We start from the raw sequence: 26,556 nt of genomic DNA, 5'->3' as shown, positions 1-26,556 counted from the left end.
TCCATTTCCCCTTTACTTTATGTGTGCTGAATTGTAAATCTATTCAAGTACTAAATACACATAAGATACAAGTGATTTGTCATTAAAAAAAAACGAGATCGGACTCAAAAAGTCAACATTATTGATAGAACTAACGGAATTTGATAAACACTTGGGCTTGCCCATCTTCTGAGCAAGTTTAAAGGAGAATTTGCCCCCACGAGCATGGCGCAGTGGTAAAGCAACGAGCAATCAAATACGAGCATCGGGGATTCGATTTTAGTTGACTACACTTGGAGTCTTGGAATTTGGATTGACCGAAAGTCTAACTCGGCTGTGTATAAGCCGTGACCGCATTCGGATTGCTCAAGAGGTGCATCAGGTGGGAAGGTCACTGACCCATGGATTTGATGCAGGCAGAGGGGGCCCATGGGGGATCATTGGATGAGCAAGGCTTCCCATGTAATTAAAAAAAAAACAAAGAAGAATTTGCTTAAACCTCCACTGATAGGGTGAGGGGAAGAATTCAAAGTCAGTCGAATCACTTCCTTTCCCCCACGAGAAAGGAGGCCCTCAGTAAGTCAATTGGCCTCAGCTATACCGCCCTAGGCCATGTATTGTTTTTCTATCCTGGCATAGGTTTTGTGGGGAGAGAGACCTGGGTGGCGGTGGGGGTGGGAAAAGTTTTGTAGTTCCTAGAAAGTGAGAGAGGACTTGGCTTTAAAGATATGGAAGCTTTCAATTTAACTTTGGTTGCAAAACAAGGGTAGAGGATTATTAAAAATCCTCAAAAACTCATTGCGCTCAGATGCAACATATTCTAATGCTATTTCAGCCAGAAATGCCATCCATACGCATTTTGTTTTCTAGTGTGCGATTAAAGCCAAAGGTCACTGATGGTGGGCGCTGTTGTGTGGCTCTAAATGGCGAAGGCGATGATGGCACTTTTTAATTTGCGAAAATAAAATATGTATGGAAGACATAATAATCAAATCAAGTGAACAAATGATCCACGTGGTACCAACCTTCAAAATTATTAATTATTCCTAAACCTCTGGACAGCCCCATTTGAAATTTGTGAAGCCTTTAATCCAGAGACTCAACAATAGAACTTGCGTTAGTTGAAGGACTGATTCCCCCCCATCTGCGCAGTAAAAATTGTATGGTGTCTGGTCAAGTCTCCAGAGGAGAAAAACTCCAGGCTCGGTTTTTAATGGGTTCAGTAGGTACACATTGTGAAGCCCATCAATGTGTAGCCTTGCAATTCTCTGAGAAGAAAGGGGGAGGAGGACAAAACAACCCCTCACTATTAAATCTTCACAACAGTATTGCTTGTGATCATCCTCTTGTTATGTGTCACAATCTAACTCAAGAGCCTCTAGGATCAAAGGGAGGTCTAGCACCTAGAGTGAAATTGTAGGCTAGCTCTTGCGCTCGTCTCTCTTACTGCCAATTGAGCTTTATGATGTATAGGCGCAGCTCTATTGATATCAAATTATTGATACAGCAAGGGGCTCTGCAGTTCAAATTTTATTTTTTTGTCAAAAAATAATTTTTAAAAATGCTAAATAAATGGTAAAATTTGTAATGATAAAGAAAACTAACCTAACCTTTAATGACCTACAACTCATTGTTACTTTGATCTCCATCTATGAACATCCCGAAATATTTCTATACAAATTCTAAATCTGAATAAAAAACTAGCTATTATTTGACCGTGTTAATGCACGATTTTCCAGTAGTCTGAGGATAAATGTTTAAAACATTAAAAATAAAAACTAATTAAATTACAACAATAGAATTCATATAAAAAAAATTACAAATCAATAATTTTACTGAAATATATTGAAAACAAATTTAACATATTCATTTATTACATTAGGCAAATAATTATTTGTCTCTGGAACCAGACGGTCTAACATCAGCCATGTATTTGCGCGTCTGCCATAGGATGAACCAAGATGAAACTAGGCATAAAAACCCCCCACAACTCATTCATCAAGGCACTAACTAGGGCAAATCCACACGTTTCCATCTTTAACCAAATATTAAATTGATGTTTATCAAATAACAAATACAATAACCATCTATACTCAAACGACTTTCATTCCCAAACACACAGCATCCAAAACCAAACGCAAAAATGACGAAGACGAAAAAACTAAAAGCAGCAGGGGTATGCTTAAACCATACATGATCCCTCCAATTAGACTTGATCATCATCTGTCATCGCCTAAGAAATATTTTCTACAATCATCAAGGTGTGCAGACATTGAAGTCGGACTATACTACATTTGGCTCCAACTTTCCCATCAAATCTTTGAAAGCTTCATTCCTCGTATTCACAAAACCTCTTCAACTGCATTAGCGTATAGAATATATACATCCAACAGAAACGGCAATATTTACCTGTGTTAATCTGGTCACCCCTGATCATAAATTCTAAAATCATCATGAGCTCCCTCCCAATACTCTTTTTAAATCAGATTTTTGTTCTGAGGTAAGCCTTGCCGGGTACTTGACATCAAACTTGACCCTCAGGTTTCCCTTCCTTCTTGGTTCTTTTGAAATTGGCATCCCTTCATTCGGAACTACAACCTCATAACCTGGTCTGACAATATCTGTCACTTGCATGGTGACAATCCTTCTGTCCAAGGTTGTCAAGTCAATAGTCTTCCCTGTGAGAGCCTCCAACAGTGTTATTTCCTGGTTGACCACTAGGTCATTACCATCCCTCTTATAAACTGCATGGGTTTTCTCATCTATCACAAAGATTAGATCTGCTGCAATGACACCAGGATCCTGGTTACCTTTCTCAGGAAAAGTAATCTTTGTGCCCTTCTTCCAACCAGGCTTGACATCGATGGTCAAGATCTCCTCCACCGTATGAAACTTACTGCAAAAGGGTGACTGAATATATTAAGCCAAAATAAACAAACAGAAGCACAACATCACAGTACTTTGCTAGCAGCATCAGCAGAACATATTCATTTATCTTAGTTTTTCAATTAACAAGTAATCTTATAGGAGAGTCCAGCATTCATGAAAACGCAAGTGCAGATGCAGATCTGATCTTTAAACCAATTAAATTAACCCATTAAAAACCTAGAACTGTCAATCAGAGTAATCCTAGTCCAAAACAGAAAACTTTCAAGCATTACAGAAACAGTCCTCAAATTGTAGAAATAAACAGACAGAAGAAAGGAAAAGCGCAATTTTTTCTATTGACATAAAACAATCAGCAAACCATTTTAACCCCAATATTGATGAGTCTAATTATCCCAGACCAGTCATGACTAATGTAAAAGCAACTTCCACTTCCAATCAAAAAAAAAATTCCATCGTCCCTCTTCTAATGCTGTTGCATGTAAATATTAATTCAACAATTTCACCATGTTACCCACAGAAAAATCGTAAGGCAGATCCATAATTTCATATTCTGCCACCAACTTAATTCAGAGTTCTCACCACCATGACAGAGACCCATCTAATTGTTTCAACAACAATAATCAAAGCGAAACAATATTCTGGTTACCCAGCATACAAAAGTGGCTTTTCAAATTTTTCTTTCTTGCCAACACAAGTGTCAACCCCCTTAATAGATGGTTCATATATTTTTCCACCTCCAAAGCCTTTTAAAAAAGAAACTTCACAACTAGAAAAGAACTCCTCAGTTTTTAGCCCTAAATAAATGTTTTACAGAAAGGGGAATGCCTTTCAAATCAATTACTGCACATCATACGATAACATTGTTGGGATTCAATATAATAAGTTAACAACTAACAAGAATAGCACCTCAATGTGAAACCTACTACTTGGTTAGAAACTAGTCACCTCAAGACATCATACGATAACATTGTTGGGATTCAATATAATAAGTTAACAACTAACAAGAATAGCACCTCAATGTGAAACCTACTACTTGGTTAGAAACTAGTCACCTCAAGAATCTATAGGAGAGCTCTAGGAGAATCTGTAGTCAGATTGATTCATGATAGTAGTTATAAAAAATGCCATACATGTTCCTACTAAGAAAAGACAAAGTTCAAACCATTCAAGATAAACATCTAGAATTGCAGCCTTTCCATTTTAATACCTTCCTTGAGTTACTATTATGATTGGGCCATTGAAGACCTCTGTGAAGCTTGCTTATTAATAATTCTATAAATTGGTTGAGGGATAAGACTCCCTTCAAGTGTATATTGAATCTAAACCCTGTGCACCCATCAACCTAGCTCCTTTGTTCCTATACCACTAGATGCTCATATGTGGACATGCAAAGTCTTCTGTTCATCACATCCGCATGAGTCGTATGATGAGGTTAGGTGTAAACTTGTCACCATTGGTAAGGATTACAAACTTCTTTGACATGCATCATAGGGCTAGAGAATTTTTAATGTGGGTGATAGTCATGATTTCGTATTAGACTTGAATACTAGGCCAGAATTCCTTTAAGAAACTCCATGTCAGTGCCTTTGGCCCATTATCCATCGTTAGGAAATTGGACAAAATGCATACTTTCTTGATTTCCCTATTCATATGAACATTAGTCCTGTTCTCAATATGGACAACATGACACCTTATTAAGGCACCTTTGAGCGTCCTGCCTGTAAACTCCATTTCTCAGCCACAGGATGCAATCTATTCTAGATTACTAGGGTGGTTTTTGACACAATTTGATACACTGATGAGGTTTTCAGAATCAAGTTCTTTTCAGTGGGAGAATATGATGGAGGACCATCACTGTCATTCTATGCCGCCTATTTTAGGCATATATTTAGGAAACTATGATGCATGTATTAAGTTTTTTTGTTTTGAACTTTTTATTTTTTACGGGTTAATATGTGATTAGGTAATTTAACTATTAGTGTGTATAAATTATGATATATATTGTGGAACAATTAATTGGCATTTGAATCTAATCACAATTCCATCTAATGTTTTTCTTCTCCCTCTAATGTATAGCACTTCGTGCTTCTTCCTCTTCTTTCTTCTTCCCTTCTTCCCACCTTTCTATTTATTCTCTCTCTTTCTCTCCCATCTTATTAATTCTACTTCGAAATTCAATGTTCTTCCAGGAATTAGAATGTCTACGTGGCAAGTAATTAGTTGTGAATTATCAAAGGATGAGTTGTGTAATATTGTCATCTCAATGGCATGCAAACTTCTAATTTCTAACCATCAACATAAAGATTGTCAATTTGAACAAGTATTGGGTATAGGGTACCAGTTAATGGTTCTTCCCATCTTTATTATGAGAGAATAAAAATGCTAGCAGTATTAAGGGGTGAGTGGTTCAGTAAAGGAAAAGAATGATTGTATCTACAATGCTACATATACGTACGAAAACATAGAATCATAATCACTGTTAAGTGTTAAGCACCATAATAATTGTTCCTTGGAGACAGTGGCACAGGACAATCTTTATGCATATCAAAAGGGGGGGGGGGGGGGGGAGACCTAAAATTCAGTACTCAAATTTCTTCAAAATTTTAAAAAAATCCAACATGATTGCAAAACCTTATAAATAGTATGTCCCTAAAATCTACTTTCAAACATTAAAAAAATATGCTTTCCTAATATAGTTACTAAAAAATAAAAAAATAAAAAAAATATCTTCGATGATTTCTTAGATGATAAGTGAGCTTTTGAGCTAGACCATCCCTCCATGAATTGTAGCTAGGGCAAGCCCCTCATTTCTATCCACTTTAAAAAAGATGGGCCTCAAATGTTGAATGTGAACTGGCACTCCAGGATCTAGCATCTGCAGGAGGCTAGCAACAACTGTTATCACAACTTATTCTGCACCAATCCAACTTAATGCTTACAGAATTCTCAAGCATTGTAAAGTACGTGATTGATGTGCTACCATGGTCTCCCAACTCCCAAGCAAGACAACACAGGACTGGCTATCATAAAACATCACATAGGATCCCAATTGCATCTCCACAGAAGTCTGTATTCCACACCATATTAAGTAACAGTCTCCAATGGAGAATCGATAGCCAAAAATATGCATGTTCGTATGGAGTGCAATACAAGCTGGTCTTGAAATTAAATTAACCTCCACTATAGTGTCAACCATTGCATATACTGATTTCCAAACACAATCACTAGTTCATCCCAGTTCAGGCAACAGCAATGGGCTGGGTCTTGTCAAACGCTGGTGAATAGAAGCACAAACCTGGACAGTGGGCCCTTTCTCAGCATCTAGCCCCTTGCTACTGACAAGGTATGTATGGCATCACCACGTCACTCTCCTACTCACCCTCCTTTTTCTACAACACATTAGATGCTTCTTCTTATGGAATTACCAATAGAACACTCAAACCAGTGCCTATAAGTGTTTTTTGGCTCAAGTGGCATAGGCTGCATTGCAGTCAATGGTCTGGACCAAGAAGGTTAGCCCATTTCTTAAAGTTGTACTATGTGTAGAGGATTTTTGTTCTCTGCAGTCTTAGCATACGATGCAAATTGATCAAAACAGTCGCAATTCTTACTATTGAGCTTTATCCATAACTTAGCCCACCAATATACTAAATGATTTGATACTGCTCATTCTCCTCAAACTGACATCTCACAATGATTTTAATGAACTAGTGTATACATTTCGACATCCTTCCCATGTTGGGTGAGGGAACACAAACTGGATAAACCTCCCAAGCTTAGTTAACAAACCAAAACTTGGAATGAAACTCCCAAGCTTAGTTAACAAAACCACAACTTGGAATTAAACTCCCAAGCTTAGTTAACAAACCAAAACTTGTGAATTATTACTTCTTTCATCCAAATCCAGCCTACTATTGGTCCCTATAAGCAGTTACTAAGGTGGAAATCCATATTGTCCTGCAATTTAATAGCATTACTGCCCATGTAACAAACAGGTTTACTTTAATTCATTCCTCCACATACCTCTTATCTAAAAATGTAAACCAATTGGACAAATCATGTCCACCTTTCCCGTGAAAATTTGATAAATTAATTTGAACAGCACAATAAAGGTGGCACGCATGGTGGAAATTACCGTGGGTGGATCTCCACGTGCAGTTGTGACTGACGCAGAGCACTTTTTTTGTAACTAATGGTCCCAGGTTCCCTTTTGGATCTTAACTAATCCAGCTGTAACAGTGTTTCAGCTTGCTACTAAGCTATACAACATCCCTCTTCCAATGTCATTGTTGTGCTCTTTGTGGGCCATAGTTGTGTGATCCCCCAGCTCTTCAAATCTATAACATCCCTATAGACCAGTTTGAATAGATCTTTGGCCATCATCATAACACTATTATGGTTATTGGTTGGACTTCCTGGATTTTAAAATCAAGATCCAGAGTAGCTCATGCTTGATAATAGAATCGGGCATTGATTATCACATGGGTTTAGGAGTATGGACTTAGGTTCAAAGATAAGGTACTAGGTTAAGAGAATGGGAATATGGGATGCAAAGCAGTCTGAGGAAATGGTGGTTGAGACGAGTTCCAGGTGAAGTAGGCTAGGGTTTGAGTTGGTCTTCAAGATTTCACACAAAAGCCTGGCAACTATAGGTGTGATGGGAAGGAATTTAGACAAAGGCTCTGGCTATTGACTCCCAACTGATATCTTGGAGCATGATGATGTGGAATTGACAGCAAGAGCTTGTTGTCAGAGGAAGGCAAAGCTCCAACAAGATTTGAGGGTAAAATGTCATTGATTGTTCATAAATGTCAATGATGGGGCAACGCTCAAGTTGCTGAGTCATTAACAAGGTTGCAGCTTGCGGAGATGCCTTGGAGATTAAGTTGACTTCACAGGGGTTCCAATTGTGGTAGGAAGGCAAAAGGTGATCTGGGGGGCAGGCTTCAATTGGGCTGGAAGATGCTTGATTCATGGCATCGAAGTGGCTGTGATGCTGGTTACAACTTTCGAGCCAGTGGCAGCCCAAGTGAAACTGAGATGCTAAAGTTGCAACCATGGTCTTAATTTCCACAAAATTGTCGAAAATTCCGATTTCCATCACCCTCGAAATCGAAATGGTAGTCGATTTCCGTCTTGCATAATTTCTGTCGAAATTTCAACAAATCATCCGAAATTTATTGAAATCTCGAAATTTTAGTTAAACTTGTTGAAATTTTAACTATACTATGAAATTTCATCAGAATTCAAATGAGAAATTTAGGAGTGAAGTGAAATTTCTATCTTAATTTATTTTATTTATTTTTTAGAAACAAAAGATTATTACAAGTGCTATTGAAATTATATGAAAAAATAAATTTACAATAACATTTTATTTAACCATTCATGTCTAAATTATCATTATTTGTATAATAAATAATATTTAAATAATTTATGAATTTCATTTGTATTAACTGAATATGTTTAATGTACATTATCTTACAAATATCTTTGATACACATACTGTTTTACAACTTTTCCACCTCATACAAAATATAGATGTATTTAATTTGTATTATATTAATCTTAAAACTTATATTATCATGTTTGTTAACCATTTTTTAAAGTTTCACAAAGAACTCCATGTTTTACTACTAATTTCCGTTATTTTTTCAAATCAACATCGAAATCGAAATTTCCGTCGAAATTACTGTACTTTTAGAGCTTCGAAATTTGAGTTGAAATCGAAATTTAAGACCTTGGTTGCAACAGCTGGGAGTGGCAATAGGGTGGGCAGTGGTGGACAGCAATGCTGCAATGACAATGACATATCAGTGACTGCTCTGAGATACCAAATGGTGCAGGATGCACCCATATGAATATTAAGAGAACAAAAATCATAAAACTCAATTCTCAATTTTCCAAAATTCCAAGACCAATTCCAATGCAACTTTTTTGAGATTTTCATAAATTTCAAGTGATTATGGAAATTTCGATGGGAACTATGTAACGCGGACTCGAGTCCCATTTTGATTTTGAGGGCAGTGGAAAGCAGAACTTTGACTGAAATTTCAACAATTTTGTGGAAATTTAAAATGATACTCCTATATTCTTCCATAACCAACATGGCCCCTCTCCTGCACAAGGCCTGATGGCCCTGATCCACACTATAAAATCCCAACCTTATTTTTTTAATTAGGGAGAAAAGCCCAGTTCCCATCTCCCTAACATTTTATTCAGCTAGGCACATTTTGCCCTCTTATAATAGACTAAGCCCCAAAAAAATTAAAATATTATAAAATAAAATAAAACCTTTGCCCTCTTTCTTCTATGAAGTAAAAATTAAAAAGCCCCATTAACTTTAAAATCAAATGATCCAGCCCCTTTTCTTTTCTTTGCCTGTATTCAAATCAACAATTTAACCAAAGCTGCTGTGCAAGCACCACCATCGGCCTCATCATCAAACACATCAGCAGACTTGCCATATCATCACATCAGCAGACCTGCCAATTTACTATCCTTTCCAAAAGTACACTTCTCTGAATTGCATGCTGATTCAAATTAGATCCCTTCTTTGCAGATTCTCATTATAAAAAAAAAAAAAGGAACATGGTGACATTATTAGAAAAGGAATCTCTGTTGTCATACTTTGGGCACAAATATCAAGCTGTTTCACGCATTTCTCTATTATGGAAACAATGTTTGCAAACTCCTCAGTAACCATTGATGGAAGATCTCTTGTGAATGTGGTTTTTGGAAATAGTGTAACTCACACTTCATCCTGAGCTGCACCCACAGCATTATTTGACATGAGTTGATAACAATAATTCACGTCTATGAAAGGTTTTCAGTTCCTACTCAAATGGGTGGTTATTTTGATAACATTTGGCACGATATCATCCCCATGAATATTGGCCATCTAGTCCTTGATTCTCCTTGGTTGGATTACTTGAATGTGACTCAAGGGCATGAAAACACATTTATTTCACTATAATGGTAATACGACCATTTTCAAAAATTTGCTCAAACAACCAACCAAGGAAAAGAACATGATAATATTGATCATGTCAAAGTTACTCAACTTGAAGACGGTCAAAACAAGAGAATGCGTTTGTTTGAAGACTTCCAGTCTTCAAAACACTATAGTGTCGTCATTCATGATGTGTCTCAATTCAACTCTTATCTTTCTTCACTGCTACCAAAGGAACAAGGTTTCTGTCATCACTCAAGCACTAGCTTTCAAACAGTCCAAGTTCATTGCTTCTTGTTTTTGATCCTCCAACATCTCAAAATTTGAGGCCAATTATTTTCCAGCTGGGGGAAATTTGATGTAGATCAAGAAGCAGAGCAATGAATAGAGTCATAGACCCTTGTTGGAGGCTCATTCGAAGAATTGGATTAAGGAATTATTAGATTTCAGCCCAATGGAATTAGTATAGGTTTATGTGGGGTTTTTTAACTTGTGCGTCTTAATTTTTTTTTAATAATTTGGCAGGGTTTACTAGTAATTTTATTTATTTCAGTTTCCCATTAGTCGGTTGCATTGTTGTAGGTTGATTTTATTTATTTTAGTCGTCTTCCTTTTTCTACTTCCTTCTTCTTCCCTTCCCTTCTATTTCTCTTTCATTTTCTATCTTTTCAGTAATTCCAGATATTGTTGCTATGCATCTATAAGCCATTAACAACAAGGGATTTTTTTCCATTATCCGTCCTAAATGCAATGAGCTGGCTTGTCTAGCAAGGTAAAAATTTATGTGCTGGCAAAACTTCTACATGAAGTCCAAGGAATTATTTGTCTCTTGCATATAATGGTGAATTTATGGTAAATGGTGCCTTAAAAGAGAATCTCTTAAATTTATGAACTCCAAGAAATCAATCAAAGGACTGCTCGCCAACTGGTTTGCTTGATTCCAATGGATAACTAGTACCACATGAAATTTAATTAGTTATTACTGAAAAAATCAAAGGAAATACACTTTGTTCACATAAAATAGTTCAATTAGTGGTAATTGATGTCTTTAATAAAGACCACTGAAGAATGAATACTTCTAGAAGGTAGCCATATCCATATCATATCCATATTGGATATCAATACTCCTTGGGAACCTGCAATACTTATAAGATGCTTTCAAAATGTATCAAAATGTATCCACAATCTATCCAATAGTTACATATAGATATTTTAGCTTATGCATTGAATATTTTAACACTTAGATATAATACACCATATATATTAGCATATCATCAGTTCAGAACCAGGCATTTTTTCAGAAGATCAACATGCAGCCACTGCATAGATATCCAAACATCAGCGCCCCTCCATTCGCTAATGCCTATCTTCTTTTCTTTTGTGTGGAAAGTTTTACTTAATTTTGTAGGGTAGTCAAAGATGATAAATTCCACTAAAGGACATGAGGAGATGCCAACCTAAGTACAAATACAACAAGGAAAATAAAAATTTACAAACTGGGAAAAAAAAAAAAGAGTTAGTCCATTTCCAAACCTCCATTTCCAAACCATATTTACCATCTCTTTGAAAGGAAACTCAAAACAAAAAAAAAAATCCATCCATCAATTTCACACCCTAACTCCAGATGGGGCCTGACACACTTTGCTCAGCCAACTATCTACCTACTTACCCAACAGACACAACTCACAGGCTCCTACAAACCTCCTAACTAGCAAGTTACCAAGAAATTGCATTTTCAAACTTGCATAATCTCAATTCCAGGCTGTCTTTGAGCCAAAAATGTCTCCAAACAGTGTCATAGGATGATTTCCACTTATCAAATGGTAGATAAATACTTCTCACTATGCATTGTCTGAAAACCCCCTCCCACCAGCCTCCAAACCACTTTTGAATTTTGACATGGCAACCAAACAGTCACTGCTTTCCAATGCACTTGACTTTCAAAAAGCAGCTCTCCATTTGTCTCTTGAAGTTGACAAATGCCTAAATACCTTCTTGTTGCCATGTTCGAATTCTTTAGACCCCTCTGTTGTCTTCCAGCTCAATTATTTAGAAAGGCAGCTGCAAATACAAAGCACTCAATTGCCAATGAAAATTTTCTTGAGGTATCCTTTGCCACTCTGATGAAACTCATTTCTTCTACATGCATAATTAGTTTGACTACGTGTGCTTATAAGATCATATGATTAAGGGGTTGAGAGGGAGTACCGTTCCTGCTTCCTAGACGGCTTTTATAGGGGGTAGATATATTTGGATGCAGTAATCGTTGTGGCTAATGCACTTGATAAGGATGTTAGGAAGAGTAAGAAGAAAAGTTTGATCTTAAAGCCAGATTTTGAGAAAGCATATGACAGGGTTTGTAGCTTCTTTTGGATAGGGTCTTACATGAGAACAGTTTTGGGTCAAAGAGGCAAGGTTGGAATTGTTGGATTAGGGTTTGTCTTTTTAATTGCCTCATTTTTCTGTGATTATTAATGGTCAGCCTACGAGATAAGCTTTCGGCCTCTGGGGGTGTGAGGCAAGGGATATTTTATCTCCCCTTCTCTTTATTTCGGTTGCTATGTGATGTATAATGATTAAGAGGGTTGCCAATGGGGGTTTTTATTCACTGTATTTCTGTAGGTAGGTATGGAGTTATCATGTCAACTCTACAGTTTGCTCATGATACTATTATGTTATTGTCAGATAAGGTCTTTTTGTAATATTCTCACCACTTACAAGTTTTTGGGTTAGCTTTAGGGCATGAGATAAATTTAGGCAAGTGTAGAATAAACACTATTAATCTGACTCTTGAGGTGACTTTTAGGTACAACACTCTCATGGGTTGTGGGATTCTGCAGCAGCCTTTTACTTATTCAAGAGCTCCTCTGGGTAGGAATCCTTGATCCACAGGATTTTTTGGAATCCAGTGATCACTAAGGTGTCTAAACGTCTGGATGAGTGGAAGGGTGCACTATTTTCCCATGGGAGGGCACAAGCATGTCTTTTCTTTGATTCATCCATATTGTTTGTCCTTGCTTAAGATTTGAATCTACGTCACCTAGAACGTGGAACGTTCTCGTTTGTGGAACGAAACAAGATCGTGGTACGGCACATGCTCTAAAATGCGGAACGTAGGGGGTATACTTAATTAGATATATTGGTGAAAAATGTGTAATGGCACTTGTATATTTTGCAGAGGATGTTGAGCTGTTTCTAAATCTAGATGAGAGTTTCTGCCAAGGAATAGATTAAGAATGACAAAAATAGAATTAAAATGTGATGATTTCACCCTTTTACTTAATAAAAAGTTATGCGAAAATTATTGAACTAAAACTTTGGATCGTTAGATTTAGCAATCCAGAACAAAAATGTACCATGTTTTGGAATGTTCGTGCCAACACGTGGTTCATTAGGGTGTTAGCATTCTCTAGTAGAGTGGTGGTTGCAAGTGAACCAAAGAGGATTATGAAAAAATTTCTTTTGTTGCAGGTTGGTGAAAGGATTATCATTCCATTATCTTGTGAGTTGAGAAGTTGTTTGTAAGTTTACGGAGAAGAGCTTGAGTCTCAAAATTTTGGCATCCCAAACATTAATTTGGTGGGTAAGTCTTTTGGAAACTCTTTGGCATGCATTCATTAAAGTAAATTGGAGAACGGGTGGGATGATAATACTGTAGATAGATTTTTGCATGGATTCTGCCATGGGAGCTCATGAAAATATATTTCGCAGATAACTTCTTTTTCTTTAGGGTACCAAATATAAAAGTGGGAAATGGTTCATTTTTAGAAAGGCTTCTGGCTTGGGAATTATGTGTTTTAGTTTCCCTTTCTTCTATCTTTCATCTTAGTTTGCATCCCAATGCACCCATATCTTCTTTCCTCATTATTGATAGTATTGTAATTTCTTTTGGATTTTCAGAATCAAGAGTTAACATAGGAAGGCGGAGGAGCTTTCTTCACTCTAGCATTTGTTAGGTTCTTTTTAATTTTGGATAATTCTGGTGTTCTCTCATTGTAAATCTTCTTCTTTTGATCCAAACTGGTATATTCATTAATTTCCTCTTGCTAGTTGAGTGCAGCAAGCTAGAATTCCTTCAAGGTAAAGGTTTTTGCATGGACTGCCCTTCTGAAAAGAGTTAACACCAATAAACACTGAAAACCATATATGGCTGTATGTTATGCGTTATGCTGGAAAAAAGGATTATCCTCAATTATTTCTTCGTTAACAAACTTTTCAGTTAACTGAGAGAGTGCTGGGTTTGCCCTCATTCTTCAGAGGCTTAGGCCTTGCAAAGCAAAAGAATGCAAGGATATCATAGAGTGCAGTTTTTTGCGCTTATATGGGTACTTTGGCAGGATAGGAATGCCCAACTTTGTCAAAATCGAGGTTCATCTTTAGATTTGATCCTGACATGGTTGTGTCTTTGTCCCATATTTTAATTCCATGTGGGTGTTCTCGAGAGGGTGTTCTGGAAGTATGGCTTTCCATGATATCCATCATGTTCTATTAGCTTAATTTTGGTATTTTTTATTAGCTTCCTTTTGTTTTTTCTTCCCTTTGTTTCTTGAGGACTTCTCCTCCTCTTAGTAAATTCTCCTATCTTAATAAATTTCTTTTTATCGGATATCGACAAGATAGATATTCCTATTGACGAAATGTAACTGTACTGTACAATGACCCTATCTCTCACCGTTGTGAGAACCCTCAAGAAAGCTGATAAGAAATACTTTATTTTCTAAACAATTAAAGCAATCAACCTAAAGTCAGAAGAAAAAGTATTACATCCTATAAAGGCTAACATGAACTTTAATTCATATCCTGTTCCACTTTTTTCCAGAACTTTTGATGCTTGTTATTTTCTTTTACATAGAATATAGCCATGTGCAACATACATAAATACATACATACATATATAGGGCCAGATGCTTTGTCCCCATTGCAATTTTTAATAGCTTGGAGGATTTACACTTCAACAAAGGGTCTCTCAAGCCACGATGTAGCGGAGGGAGTAAGAGATTCGAAATTGACTCTATCCCTCTTTCCCTTACCAGCATCAGTTGCTAGGAGACTAGAGGGAATTTAGAGAAGATTTCTTTTAAAATGCGTGAGGGAGGATTTCAAATATCACCTTGTCCAGTGGGGAGCAGTAAAACAGTCTATTTGTTTGGAAGGTTTGCAGTTGAAATCCCTCCACATTAGGGTTGTACAAAATTTATAAAAAAACCGAAAACTGAACCAAAACTGAACCATTTGACAATTCAGTTTGGTGTTTTGGTTTCAGTATTCAGTTTCGGTTTTCGCTTTTATAAAAACTGACTTTCGATTTCGATTTCGATCTCAGTTTTATAAGAAACCGAACCGAAAAAACTAAAAAACCAATAAATATGAAAATAATTTAAATAATATATATTAATATTAAAAAGAAAGATATATAATAACAATAATTTTTAAAAAAATCTGAATAAAATAAACTTTCAGTTATATTTATAGGGGAGCAAAGGCACCCTCCAAGTTCATATTTTCGATGTGGGACAAGTGATTAAACTTTTAAGGGTAAAGAGTGAGAGGCTGAGAGCTGAACTTTGAACGGTAGAGAGTAAGAGGCTGAGAGTATTGAGAGAACCAAGAGGACTGAGGAGTGAAGGGCAGCACACGTAACCCAAGCCTCCCTCTTGAAGTTCATAATGTACATGAAGACAGCAGCGAAGAAGGGCATGGTGGTGCCAATGGCCTGATTGAAGAATGCTGGAAGAAACTTGAGAGAAATGTTGCCGTCAACGACATACCCACAAAAAACGACGCTCAAAGCAGCAGTCTTGAGGAACTGAGCCCTAGATTTGACCTTCTGGAGAGGGATGACCCTGAGGAAAGCAATTGAGATGTTGCTGAGGATGGCGCAAGCAGTCATATGGCACATTGTGAGGAAGATTAGGAAGCTTAAGCCGTAATTGGAGAGCAAAAAAACTGGTTGAGGAGAACACTGATACTGGAAGAGTACCAGAGGATGCTGAAGGAGGAGATAAAGAAGGGTTGCTTCTTGCATGAAGATGGCAACATTTTTTTCAGGGTTTTTGCTGAATTGGGTGCTCAGATTTGGGGGGGAATCTCTCATTAGAGCTCTAATGGCAGAGTGAGGTGCTGGGGGGTGCTGGGAACGGTTGTCCCACATCGGTCTAGAGGAACAAGGGAGGACCCTTCCCCCTCCCATAAAAACATATCTGAATGGACTGGAATATATGCATTCTAACTGTTCAACTTTACTAAGCCAAGCTTCTCTATTTAATTAGGGGAACTGGGCCAATTTTCAAAGTCCATTTCTCTTGGATTGTGGCAGTTAAAGCCCATATTTTTTGACATAAAAAATTTTGGCATTCTGTTTGGCCCACTTTTTGTTGGGCCAATTAAAGTTTAAAATTTTATAATAGTAACCAAGAAAAACCGAACAGAACCAAAAAAGATCAGTTTATGGTCAAGTTAAACCGTGGGTGTGCAGTTCGATTTCGGTTTGAATAATTTAAAAACCGATTAGTTCGGTTTGGTTATCCGTTTTGCCCAAAACCAAACCGAAAAGAACCGATCACACCCCTACTCCACACTTTCAATAAAGTCCCCCATGAGAAATGATCATGGAGGTCCATTAAGGAGAAAGACCACTTTTGCTGGGAAATGATAGCTTCTAAATATGGGTTCAAGCATAATGAATGGATAACACATACTAGTAGAGGACCCTACACAGTGGGGGTTAGGAAATTTATCAGGAAAGGATGAGATGACTTACCCCTATGTGAGATTTCAAGTGGGGAATGGGGCCAACGTTTACTTCGGGCACAGTGTTTGGCATGACAGCAAGAATCTTACAGCTACCTTCCCTTCCATTACAGTGGCTTGTGACAAGGATGCCCTCATCACCCATCATCTTCAAATCCTATGTCAAGGGATCCTCTAAAATATTCCCTTCACTAGAAATGTGGCGGACTAGAAAGTACATGCACTTTCTGACTTTTACAGCAATCTATATAATTTCTGGTACCAAAACATGCCCAGTGAACCAAAATAGGCTTCGAGCAGAAATGGTGTCTTCGCTGTTAGATCTTTTTACAAGAAGCTCTCTCCGATGAGAACAAATTGCAGCAACCTCCCTTGGGTTCATATTTGGAAGACAGCAGCCCCTTCAAAGGTTGCCTGTTTTGTTTGAAAGTCAACACATTGAAAAATTCTAACAGACAACCTGCAGAAAAGGAGTTTAATCGTAATCAATAGGTGTTTTCTTTATGTGGCTAATGCAGAATCAGTCAACCACATCCTTCTCCACTGCCCTTAGACAAGAAATCTGTGGAACATGGCGCTGTCCTTGATTGGGCATCAGGGGGTTAACTGCAAATTCTGTAAGAGGAGAGCTTTCGGCTTTGAAAGGCATTAGAACCCCCAAGAAGTAGATAAAGGCTTTGAATCTCTTTCCTCTCGCCATCTTTTAGTGTGCTTGGAAAGAAAGAAATAAGAGAGCCTTCAATGATTCAATTACTCCACTTCAGATTTACAAAAAGCAGTGGATTGCTGATGTTTCCAGCTGGCACAGTGGGCAAATTGTGAATTATCATAATGTAATTCTTGATGTGTGTGACACTCAACAGGGTGGTTGACTTTTTGTACCTTAGGTTGGCATCCCGTTGATGCCCAGCTAATAGAAGTTTATCAAATACACACACACACACACACATATGTGTGTGTGTGCACATGCATGCGTGTATATAACAAACATATTCCCACCATTCTGCATTTAAGTTTTTTCAAGAATTTATGAGGTGCATCACGTATCCTTATCTCCAAGTTCATGCTCCACAAATAAAGAATCTATAAAATTCATGAAGCAATTTGAGAGTAAGTACAAAAATGAAAATTCAGTCTATGAATGCCTCATTTCATTCAAGAAATAACCTATCATGATCCTTGGCAATTTCTCGTCACTTGCACTAATTTTTTTCTTCAGAACAGGGAAAAAAATCAACAAAAAATGTGTTTCTCAGCCTTCTCCTCGAGTGAATTCAGTAATAGTTGTGACAAAATCTATAAAAATCCATCCCCAAGATAACAGCCCAATGGTTTGAAACTGGGCTGTTGGCCTTACAAGGCTCAAAATCTTATTTTGATGACAACAAATCAGAGGAACTTAACATATTTGATTAAGTGATGATATTTCAGGATTCAAGTATGTGAATACAAGGTCAAATGCTCACAAGGATCATTAAAAGCTTATACTCTAAAGAAAGATGATCAAATGAAGTTTAAAGAATATAAAGGCATGGATTCAGAGATGATCTAATAAAACTTGAAGATCATGAGAACATGAATATTAAAGAGAACTTGCTAAAAGCTTAAAGTATATTGAAGTCTGAATACAAAATGGAGTCGAAGAAAGACAAGCATGAAGACTTAAGTGCTTAAAATGTCAAAAGTCCTAAGAAATCTTTATGTAAGTACTTCGTGTTTAAATATCTTATGGAAATATGTTGAAAGCTCTTTAGGGGTAATTATGGACTTAAAGACCTTATTTCAATCAAAGCAAGAGAGCAAAAAGAATTTTTTAAAAAACTAAAATGAAAAACCAGAAAATTGTTTGCCCAGATGACTGAGGTACACTGCTAGACGACTGAAGAGTTGCCTCAGAAGACTGAAGTTTTACTTCAGTTTACTGAAGAATTTCTTCAGAAGACTGAAGAATAAGTTCAGTCTACTAAAGTTTTTCCTGAAGGAATACATAAGAGGAATTACACCCTCAAAAGACTAAACCCTCAGTTCAATCGTCTGACCCTATGTCCAAACTAAAATTTTCAGTATTTTAAGGTACTTCAGAAGACTAAACCCGACACTTCAATCTACTGAACACTATTAACGACTAATTTTTTTAAAATGTTTTAAAATCCAAATAAAGGTTTCTTGTGCCCCAAAATTTATGAAAACTTGGGAAATATTCCAAGTAATCTTGCGCAACACAAAATTACTTTTGAAAGCCTATAAATACATGGTTTTAACAAATTAAATTTACCAAGAAATTGAAAAATCTGTTTAAAAGCTGAAAGCCATCTTGGTCTCTAAAAGCTCTCTCTTGCTCTCATCCTTGCACAACTGATTTGCTGAGAATTCTGAAGTGCTGAAGCAACCTTCTCTGATCTCTATACTTCTGAGTTGCTAATTCTCATCTAGAAAAGATCCCGGTGATAAATTCTCTTGAGCTTCAATCTATTTCAATTTGATATTTGAATATTGAAGTATACAGTGTTTTAAATTGTACTAATTTGCTCTTGTGAGAGTGTTCTTGTACACAGAGATTATTTCTTGTATTCTTGCAGTGTATTGACGATTCTAAGTTGTTGGATCGTTGGACCGAGTGTGGGGTATTGCTTGGAAAGGCATTACTCTAACCTATTGAAGGAGTGACCGAGTGTGGGGTATCGCTTGGAGAGGCGTTGCTCTAACCTATTTTAGGAGTGACTGAGCATGGGGTATCGCTTGTAACGGTTTGTTCCGCCCGAAAAAGAACGGTATAGTGGAATCCTTAGGTGGTATTGGCCTAAAGCAAGGACGTAGGCTGGGGATAAGCCGAACCTTGTAAAAAACGTGTTGTCACTCTCTTTCCTTACTCTTTTTATTTTCAACATATATATAAATTGTGCGGTGTATGCAAAGTGCAAGTTGCTGAAAGTTGAAAACTGAGATTAAGAAGACTCTTAATATAAGAAAGTACGTTTTAATTAAACTTTTGCGGAAACCCAAAAAGGGAGTACGTTGTTTAATCGATTGTGGAAATCTTTATTAAGAGAAGTGCAAACAATTTCATTTAATACAGGGCTTGAAACAAACTCATACATTCACAGGGTTGCAAAAGCTGAAAGTGCTAAAGAGCTGCATACTTTATCTTGGTTTGGTATCTTTGGTTGTTTAAAGTTGTTGATTGGTTTTTGGTTGATTGACTTTTGATTACTTGTGTTATGTTTAGGTTTATGGATTGAACAAGTAAATAAGTCTATGTTGTGTGATTGTTAAATTAACAAAAGGGTTAAGAATTTATAAAAGGTATTAAAAGAAAATTTTAATAACCCAATTCACCCCCTCTCTTAGGACTACACCTCAACTTTCATGGGGTTTCCAAATTGAAGCTCAAAGGCTCAAATCCACTAAGGTGAGGTGGGGGCTTAAGGGACTGGGACGATCTACCCTCATTGTGAACCCAAAACCTAGTAGAACTCCCAATGAACCTAAAATATAACAATTACTAATTCTACACCTACAGATTCAGATTTTAAGAAAATATCATGGAATAGGAGAGTGGTGAATTGGTCCTACCGAAGCTAGCATTGAATGTCTTGTGGATAGAAGGACAAAAATGAAGGATGCTTCGACAGTTCAACCAAATTATTAGAGTTGTTCCCCATCCAATTTCGACAATGAACACCTATAACACCTAACCACAAATTTCCATTCATTACATGCATAGCAAAACAACATCAAATTTTACTGAGTAAGCTGTGAATTGAAAAGGGAATTTCGTCTAATCTGCAACCATGTTCAAAGAATATTCTCTTGTAAGATGTCACATGATCCTGTAACTGTTGACAATAATACAACATCAGTCAAATCAAACTGGAAATTTCACTTCATCCTTTACAAGCTAGCATTACCTATCATTTATTTCTGTGGGTATCTCCACTTAAATTTGCAAAAAACATAGATAATCTACTAATGTCATGTCTTCCTAATAATACGTGATCCTTGTCAACATAACCAATTTGTGCACTTATCAATCAAGAATATAAAATATATAATAATATTTTGCACACATATACGTAAATTTTTTTTATAGACCAGCTATCTCAAGATGGCTATAGAATTTATTTATTTTTTGGATAAGGAAAAATATGTATTAAAACAAAACCAATAAAAGTACAGTGAAAGGACAACATGACGTCCTCCAAAGAACAGACAGAAAAAGGACAATAAAGCTGCCCTCCAAGCCCTTGAAGGTTGGATGCATCATCAGAAAAATTACAATACAGCTGCCCTCCAAGCCCTTGAAGGTCGGATGGCATCATCAGAAAAATTACAATACAGCTGCCCTCCAATCCCTTTGAAGGTTGGAGGGTGTCATCCCCAAGAAAACCCAAATGAGTGGCGCAAACAGAAGCCAAAAATACTACTCTATCTCGCAACAATTGAGAAGAGATTATAGATTCCTGTACTCCTATCAATCCAAAGAGTCCACATGATAGGAAAGTCTTAAAACTCCATAATGCTCTTTCCTTTCTACTCTTTCCAAAGCCCCAAAATCTCACTAATAAAAAGTTGCCCACACCCCAAGGCCTATTATCTCACTAGATTCTATATAAATACCAAAGCATTAAATTAAAAAAAAATATTTATTTATTTTTAAATTAAACTTGAGCTTTCCAGCAACCTTTTGTCACATAGCAATATAACAATCAACTGCAGCAACACCTGGTGATGTTCCTAGAACTTAGAAGTAAATTACCTAACGTTTCCCATCATCAAGTGTTGTTTTACATAAACTAACCATGCATGAAAACACATTAGAGTTATTCTTGCTCAAAAGCCTAACATTTTCACGAAGATACAAGAAGAAAGCATTGAATTTACAGTTACATATTCAGAAGCTGCTCCATTTGCATCCTTCATCATCCCAAGCAGTTTTCTTCTGCCTCAAAAAGCAAAAACTATTTTGTAATTGAAAATCTCACAGCTCTCTATAAGAGTCAAAGCTCTCTAATCCATCCATAGCTTCATAAGCATTTCATCCATAATCCTCTCATACCTCAAAACATAATTGACCTAAGGACCAAGTAAATACTAAACTATCACACAGAACATCCAAGAAAAGCTAGCAATTTCAAAACCCTTCAACCCTATGGACCATATCTATAGGCTTCTCAAATTTTCATCATAAGTTATTGGATGCTCTCAACACGTGCACCCCATAGTCTCACGTGAGAGTGAAACCCACCAGCAAAACTCCACACTTAGCTGAGATCATGACACTGAATAATTTTTGCCATCCAATTCCCATATGCATTGGGAAAAAATGTCACCAACGCTCTATTTCTTATTTCTTAACCACATGCCAACAAGCTAATACGCGTATCCACTTGACATCAAACTAACATCTGCCGTCAATAGTTCTCTCACCTCCCAATTTCAATCAGGCACCAAAACAAGCTAACACATCTGAAAAATTATAGTCATTGATACTAAGATCATTTGATGTTGAATCAGTAGGATAGAAATAGTTGCATCAGAACAATAAACCCACATCCCAATTTTAAAGAGAGAGAGAGAGAGAGAGAGAGAGAGAGAGAGAGAGAGAGAGAGAAGATTCCACAAAAATAAACCCTTAATTTGAGCAACGTTAAAAAATTATTCTTTAAAAAAAAATAAAGAACATTAAATAAAAGGGATATATTACATACCCAGAAGCATCAAAAATGTTTCTTGAAATCTTCATCTTCTTCTTCGCTCCCTTGTAAAGCTCCTCCAGACTACAGGGCAACGAACTCTCAACCGCAAGGGCCTTTCTTGGCGGCTCAGGCTGCGGATACCCGTACTCCCCATTCGGCGTCCTGAAAAACCCATCCCTAAACGTCCGGCTCCGGGAAGCGCCGCCGGCGCCATCCGATCCAAACAACTCAGCATAAATGTCATCCGCGTCGCGAGGGTTGAAGCGGAAGGAGGGATTGGGATGATGGCGGTGGGGGTAAGGCCCGCCACCGCCGCGAGAGGCGGAAGCCGGCTGCGGCGGGACCTGGCCGGACTTGAGAGCCTCCTCGCCGTAGAGATCGTAGATCTGACGCTTCTGAGGATCGCTGAGCACGTCATAAGCCTCCGAGATCTGCTTGAACTTAGCCTCTGCTTCCCTCTTGTTGCTAGGGTTCTTGTCCGGGTGCCATATCATTGCCAGCCTTCTGTACGCCTTCTTCAAGTCATCTTCGCTAGCATGTCTGTTCACCTTCAGTATATTGTAGTAATCCACACCCATTCCCTCTCTCTCTCTGTCTCTTCGCCGCAGATGAACAAGAAGTCTCTCCCTCTAGGGTTTTTCTCTCTCCACGGCAGAGACAGAGCATAGAGCTTTCCTACTTTCCGTCTAGCAGGGGCGTTTCCGTTTCGGCTTGCGGAGGTACGATCATAAAACGGGCGATGAGATCGGGCGGTTAGAAAAGCGCTGCCAGAAAGGAAGACTTGTGCGTTTCCAAGACGTGTGGACGTGCAATGACTGGACCAGAGAGCGGGGAATGGGATAAAGCACAGTTGGGTATTGTTTGAGTGACTACCAATGTTTTCCTTAATGCTTCTATTTTGCACCCAAGGTTTTGACCTTTGGGCAGTTGAGTACATAAAGATGGAGTAAGCCAAAAACAGATCAATCATTCAATTTCTACACATTCTATGTGTAATTTTGTATTCTATTCTACTCTTTAACTCACTTCGTTTCAACACCTCAAATACAAAAAAAAAAGAATTTAAACTAGAATAATTTTTTTATGATTGACAATTTGACAAACTCAAACTCAGGTCATTTTATTTTTTATATTTTCTAGAATAAGCTTTAAATGGGTTGTTTGCTTTTAATGAAAGTTGCATCTAGTTCCTACTATAAGGTTTCGATATGCGTTGATAAAAACCTTCCCTTGGATGGTAGTATCTGCAACTTTAATAATAATTTTCACCAAACCTCTTAATCAAAGGATTTGTTGCATAGAAGTGGAGGTTGAATCCTCAAAAATAATGAGTAAATGATGGGTCAAGTTTATTGAAAGATGATTGTCTAAAGTAAGCTGTAAAGAGAAACCTAAAAGATATAAATTAGGGCAGTTACTCAGAAGGTTTATGAGAAAGTAATGATTTAAATGAGGAGCATGGTAAGATCATACAAAATGTTTTAACTGTTAGTCACACCTAAAGGGGGTGTCCTATCATTCGTTTAAGGCCACTTCCAATCTATAAAAGGATAAACTAACTTAAATGGTTTGAAAAAAAACAAAAAAACCACTTATAAAGGCCTAATGACTAAAGAAATAGGCACGCCAAAAGGCACCATTAAAGGGGGCAGGCTTTACCACCTCTCAAGGAAGCACAATCACTAGAGCGACTTTTTTGCTATCGTGATTGAACAAAGTACCTTCTTGGCTAAAGAAATTATCTACATTTAGTCAAGAAAAACGATTTGGATATGGCGCAAGAAGCCACGTCCCCTTGACGAAACAAAGACAATGATAGGGTGTGACCCCCTTATCCATTTTGGCAACCTTTGTCCTATAGATATTAATGTGACTTTCACATGCCAGCTATCTTCAAAGTTTAGAGCAGTGTTGAAGTAAAAAACTAGTCCTCAATAAAAGACATAACAAAGATAAAAAAGGCTAGCACTAGAAAATGGTAGGAACTAAAGGAATTGTGCAAGGGTTTGGGGAAAAAAAAATGATCTTTTCATACTCCACAAGTCTTCAAAGTCCACGGCTTAACTCTTAAAGACTTCATACATTATCACCTATTTTGAAGGATGACTAATGTCAAGGGTGCTAATCTATACTAAAGTGACAATAATTATTATCCATTTACGGACTTTGAAGAAATTAACCTTCTTCCAATGAACATGACTAATTATGATTGAGGATATCAAGACAATGGGATTAGCTTGGAGGAGCTCATGGTGGGGTCAAGGATGAGAAAGTAATTCATTCATAGTAGATTCAAAATCAAGCTTATAATGCCCTACTTGGGTGAAACCAAATTCATTTTGACTTCTTTTTCCATCCTCTTGTACTATATTTGATTTTGCATAGGCTAGATGAGACTTTTGAAATCATAGACACTAATTAATGCTCATTTTTAGTGAAGTCTCATACCATGGAAACCAAGCTATAGGATGAGGATAATGACCTAGTTGCCTATTTAGTAGTAAAAGTAGGAAAATCCTATTGGTTTTTTTTTTTTTTTTTTCTAACATAAAAGCCAATACTAGATTGAAAAATTAGTGGAAATCCCTAATTTAGTTACCTGCTAGCCTTAAATGATGTATTACTATAAATAATTAATGGATGGAAACCACTATCAAAAGTTTTAATTGCCTCAAGGAAGTGATAAAATTTTAACAATAATATCAATTTTCCCAAATCAATCATAAGCATATGAACATGAAACATTAATTAGAATGTCGAAAATGCATACCTTGCACCATAAATTCCACCATTCTAGTCCAAAGTGAACTTGAGTGTGTCTATGAAGAGCCTACTATCCTTTTTCTTTTACTTTATGTGTGACTAGATGGGAAACAAAACTGGAGTTAGGATAAGGGTAAGACCTCTCCTTATTGCTTAAATACGTAGGGAAATCTAACCCATCATGGGCTTATTGAGCAAACAACACCCATGCATCATTATTTGCCATAACTTGGTGCATTGGGCCCCAATAAATATGGTATCACTTGCCATAAGGCCTTTTACCTCAACACTCTCAAATGTTAGACATTTTTTTATTTGAGTTTTATAAATTGGCTATGTGAGTTCACAAAATTCTAACAATCTCCTACTTGGACTGCCTAAACTAAGCATAAACATACAACTATAACAAAGACTGTTGAACATAAGTAAGCATCGTCCAATCATAAAAAAGTCCAAAAATGAGATTATGTATATCTAAGTATGTAAAGGGTTGATATCTAATAAAGACACTAACATCATGCACGTCAAAATATACACAACCTTATAATCGTACATATAGGTCTAGAATGAAATCATGTGCATCTAACAATGTAAGTAGTATTCATACCCAATGGGGTATTGATATTACATCATCAACCACACACAACCTTGTCATAGTCATATGGCAATATGGGAGTGCGGTTAAAACAATATGACTAAATATGATCAACATATATGCATGTTTTACAAATTGTCTAAGCATCTGCCTAAGATACTCAAGCTTCAAAGAAGCTCATTGAGACTAAACAAAATGTATTGGTACATAACCAAATGAGATTGGACCACAAATGTCTTTATTAATCTCAATGTCCATCAAGATGCATATACTTCACATAGAAGCCAATCGAGATCAATACAAAAAAAAAAAAATGTTTTAAAAAATAATAATGAGATTATGTTGACTTTTTGAGTCTGATCCCTGTTTTGATGCTAACAAAGCACCAGTGTCTTATGTATGCATTTAGTATATAAACATGTTTTCATTTCAGCACGAACATAAGATACCAAAAAATTGGTGCCAGTAAGAATATAAAGCTCACACTCTCCTAGCGAATTCCGTGGAAAATGAAAAGTAAAAAAGGAAAACATTTTGATTCTACTTGTATTGCATTTAATTTTTACTATTTTGGTATATGATAATACATACATTTGCATAAATATATTTGAATGCTCAGATGACTATAGGTTGACCTTAGGGACCTAAACACTCACATAAAACCTTTTTAAAAATTGCCTAAATCACTCAGACGTTGGATTTTTTAGGGCAAATTAAGGGCAAAATTGTAAAATTAATTGTCCTTGGTCGACCAACTATTGTGTGTTATATTACCATGGTCGACCGAGTGACTATATGCCCACGGAGTCAAAATGTGGACCAAGGCTCAGTTGACCGACCTCTTGGTGTGTTAAATGTCACGGTCGACCGAATAGGGGAAAATCAAATTTTTGACTTGTCTTGGTCGACCAACCTATTTTTGAACTAACCTTCCT

At 36.9% G+C, this 26,556-nt stretch overlaps 1 protein-coding gene across 1 annotated transcript; it reads right to left on the bottom strand.

Annotated features, from left to right (window-relative positions):
- Positions 1–1,795: 1,795 nt before the first annotated feature.
- On the bottom strand, positions 1,796–23,165 carry LOC131146504 (uncharacterized). Its single transcript, XM_058096138.1, has 2 exons — positions 22,276–23,165; positions 1,796–2,875 (listed from the first exon to the last, which is right to left on the bottom strand). The coding sequence occupies exons 1-2, from the start codon at positions 22,839–22,841 to the stop codon at positions 2,431–2,433; spliced, it is 1,011 nt and encodes a 336-aa protein (XP_057952121.1). The 5' UTR covers positions 22,842–23,165; the 3' UTR covers positions 1,796–2,430.
- Between the last annotated feature and the right edge of the window lie 3,391 nt (positions 23,166–26,556).

Source organism: Malania oleifera, chromosome 13, assembly GCF_029873635.1.
Source record: "Malania oleifera isolate guangnan ecotype guangnan chromosome 13, ASM2987363v1, whole genome shotgun sequence".
Classification (NCBI taxonomy): domain Eukaryota; kingdom Viridiplantae; phylum Streptophyta; class Magnoliopsida; order Santalales; family Ximeniaceae; genus Malania; species Malania oleifera.
The sequence above is the reverse complement of the archived record's forward strand: the minus strand, read 5'-3'. Positions and strand labels throughout refer to the sequence as shown.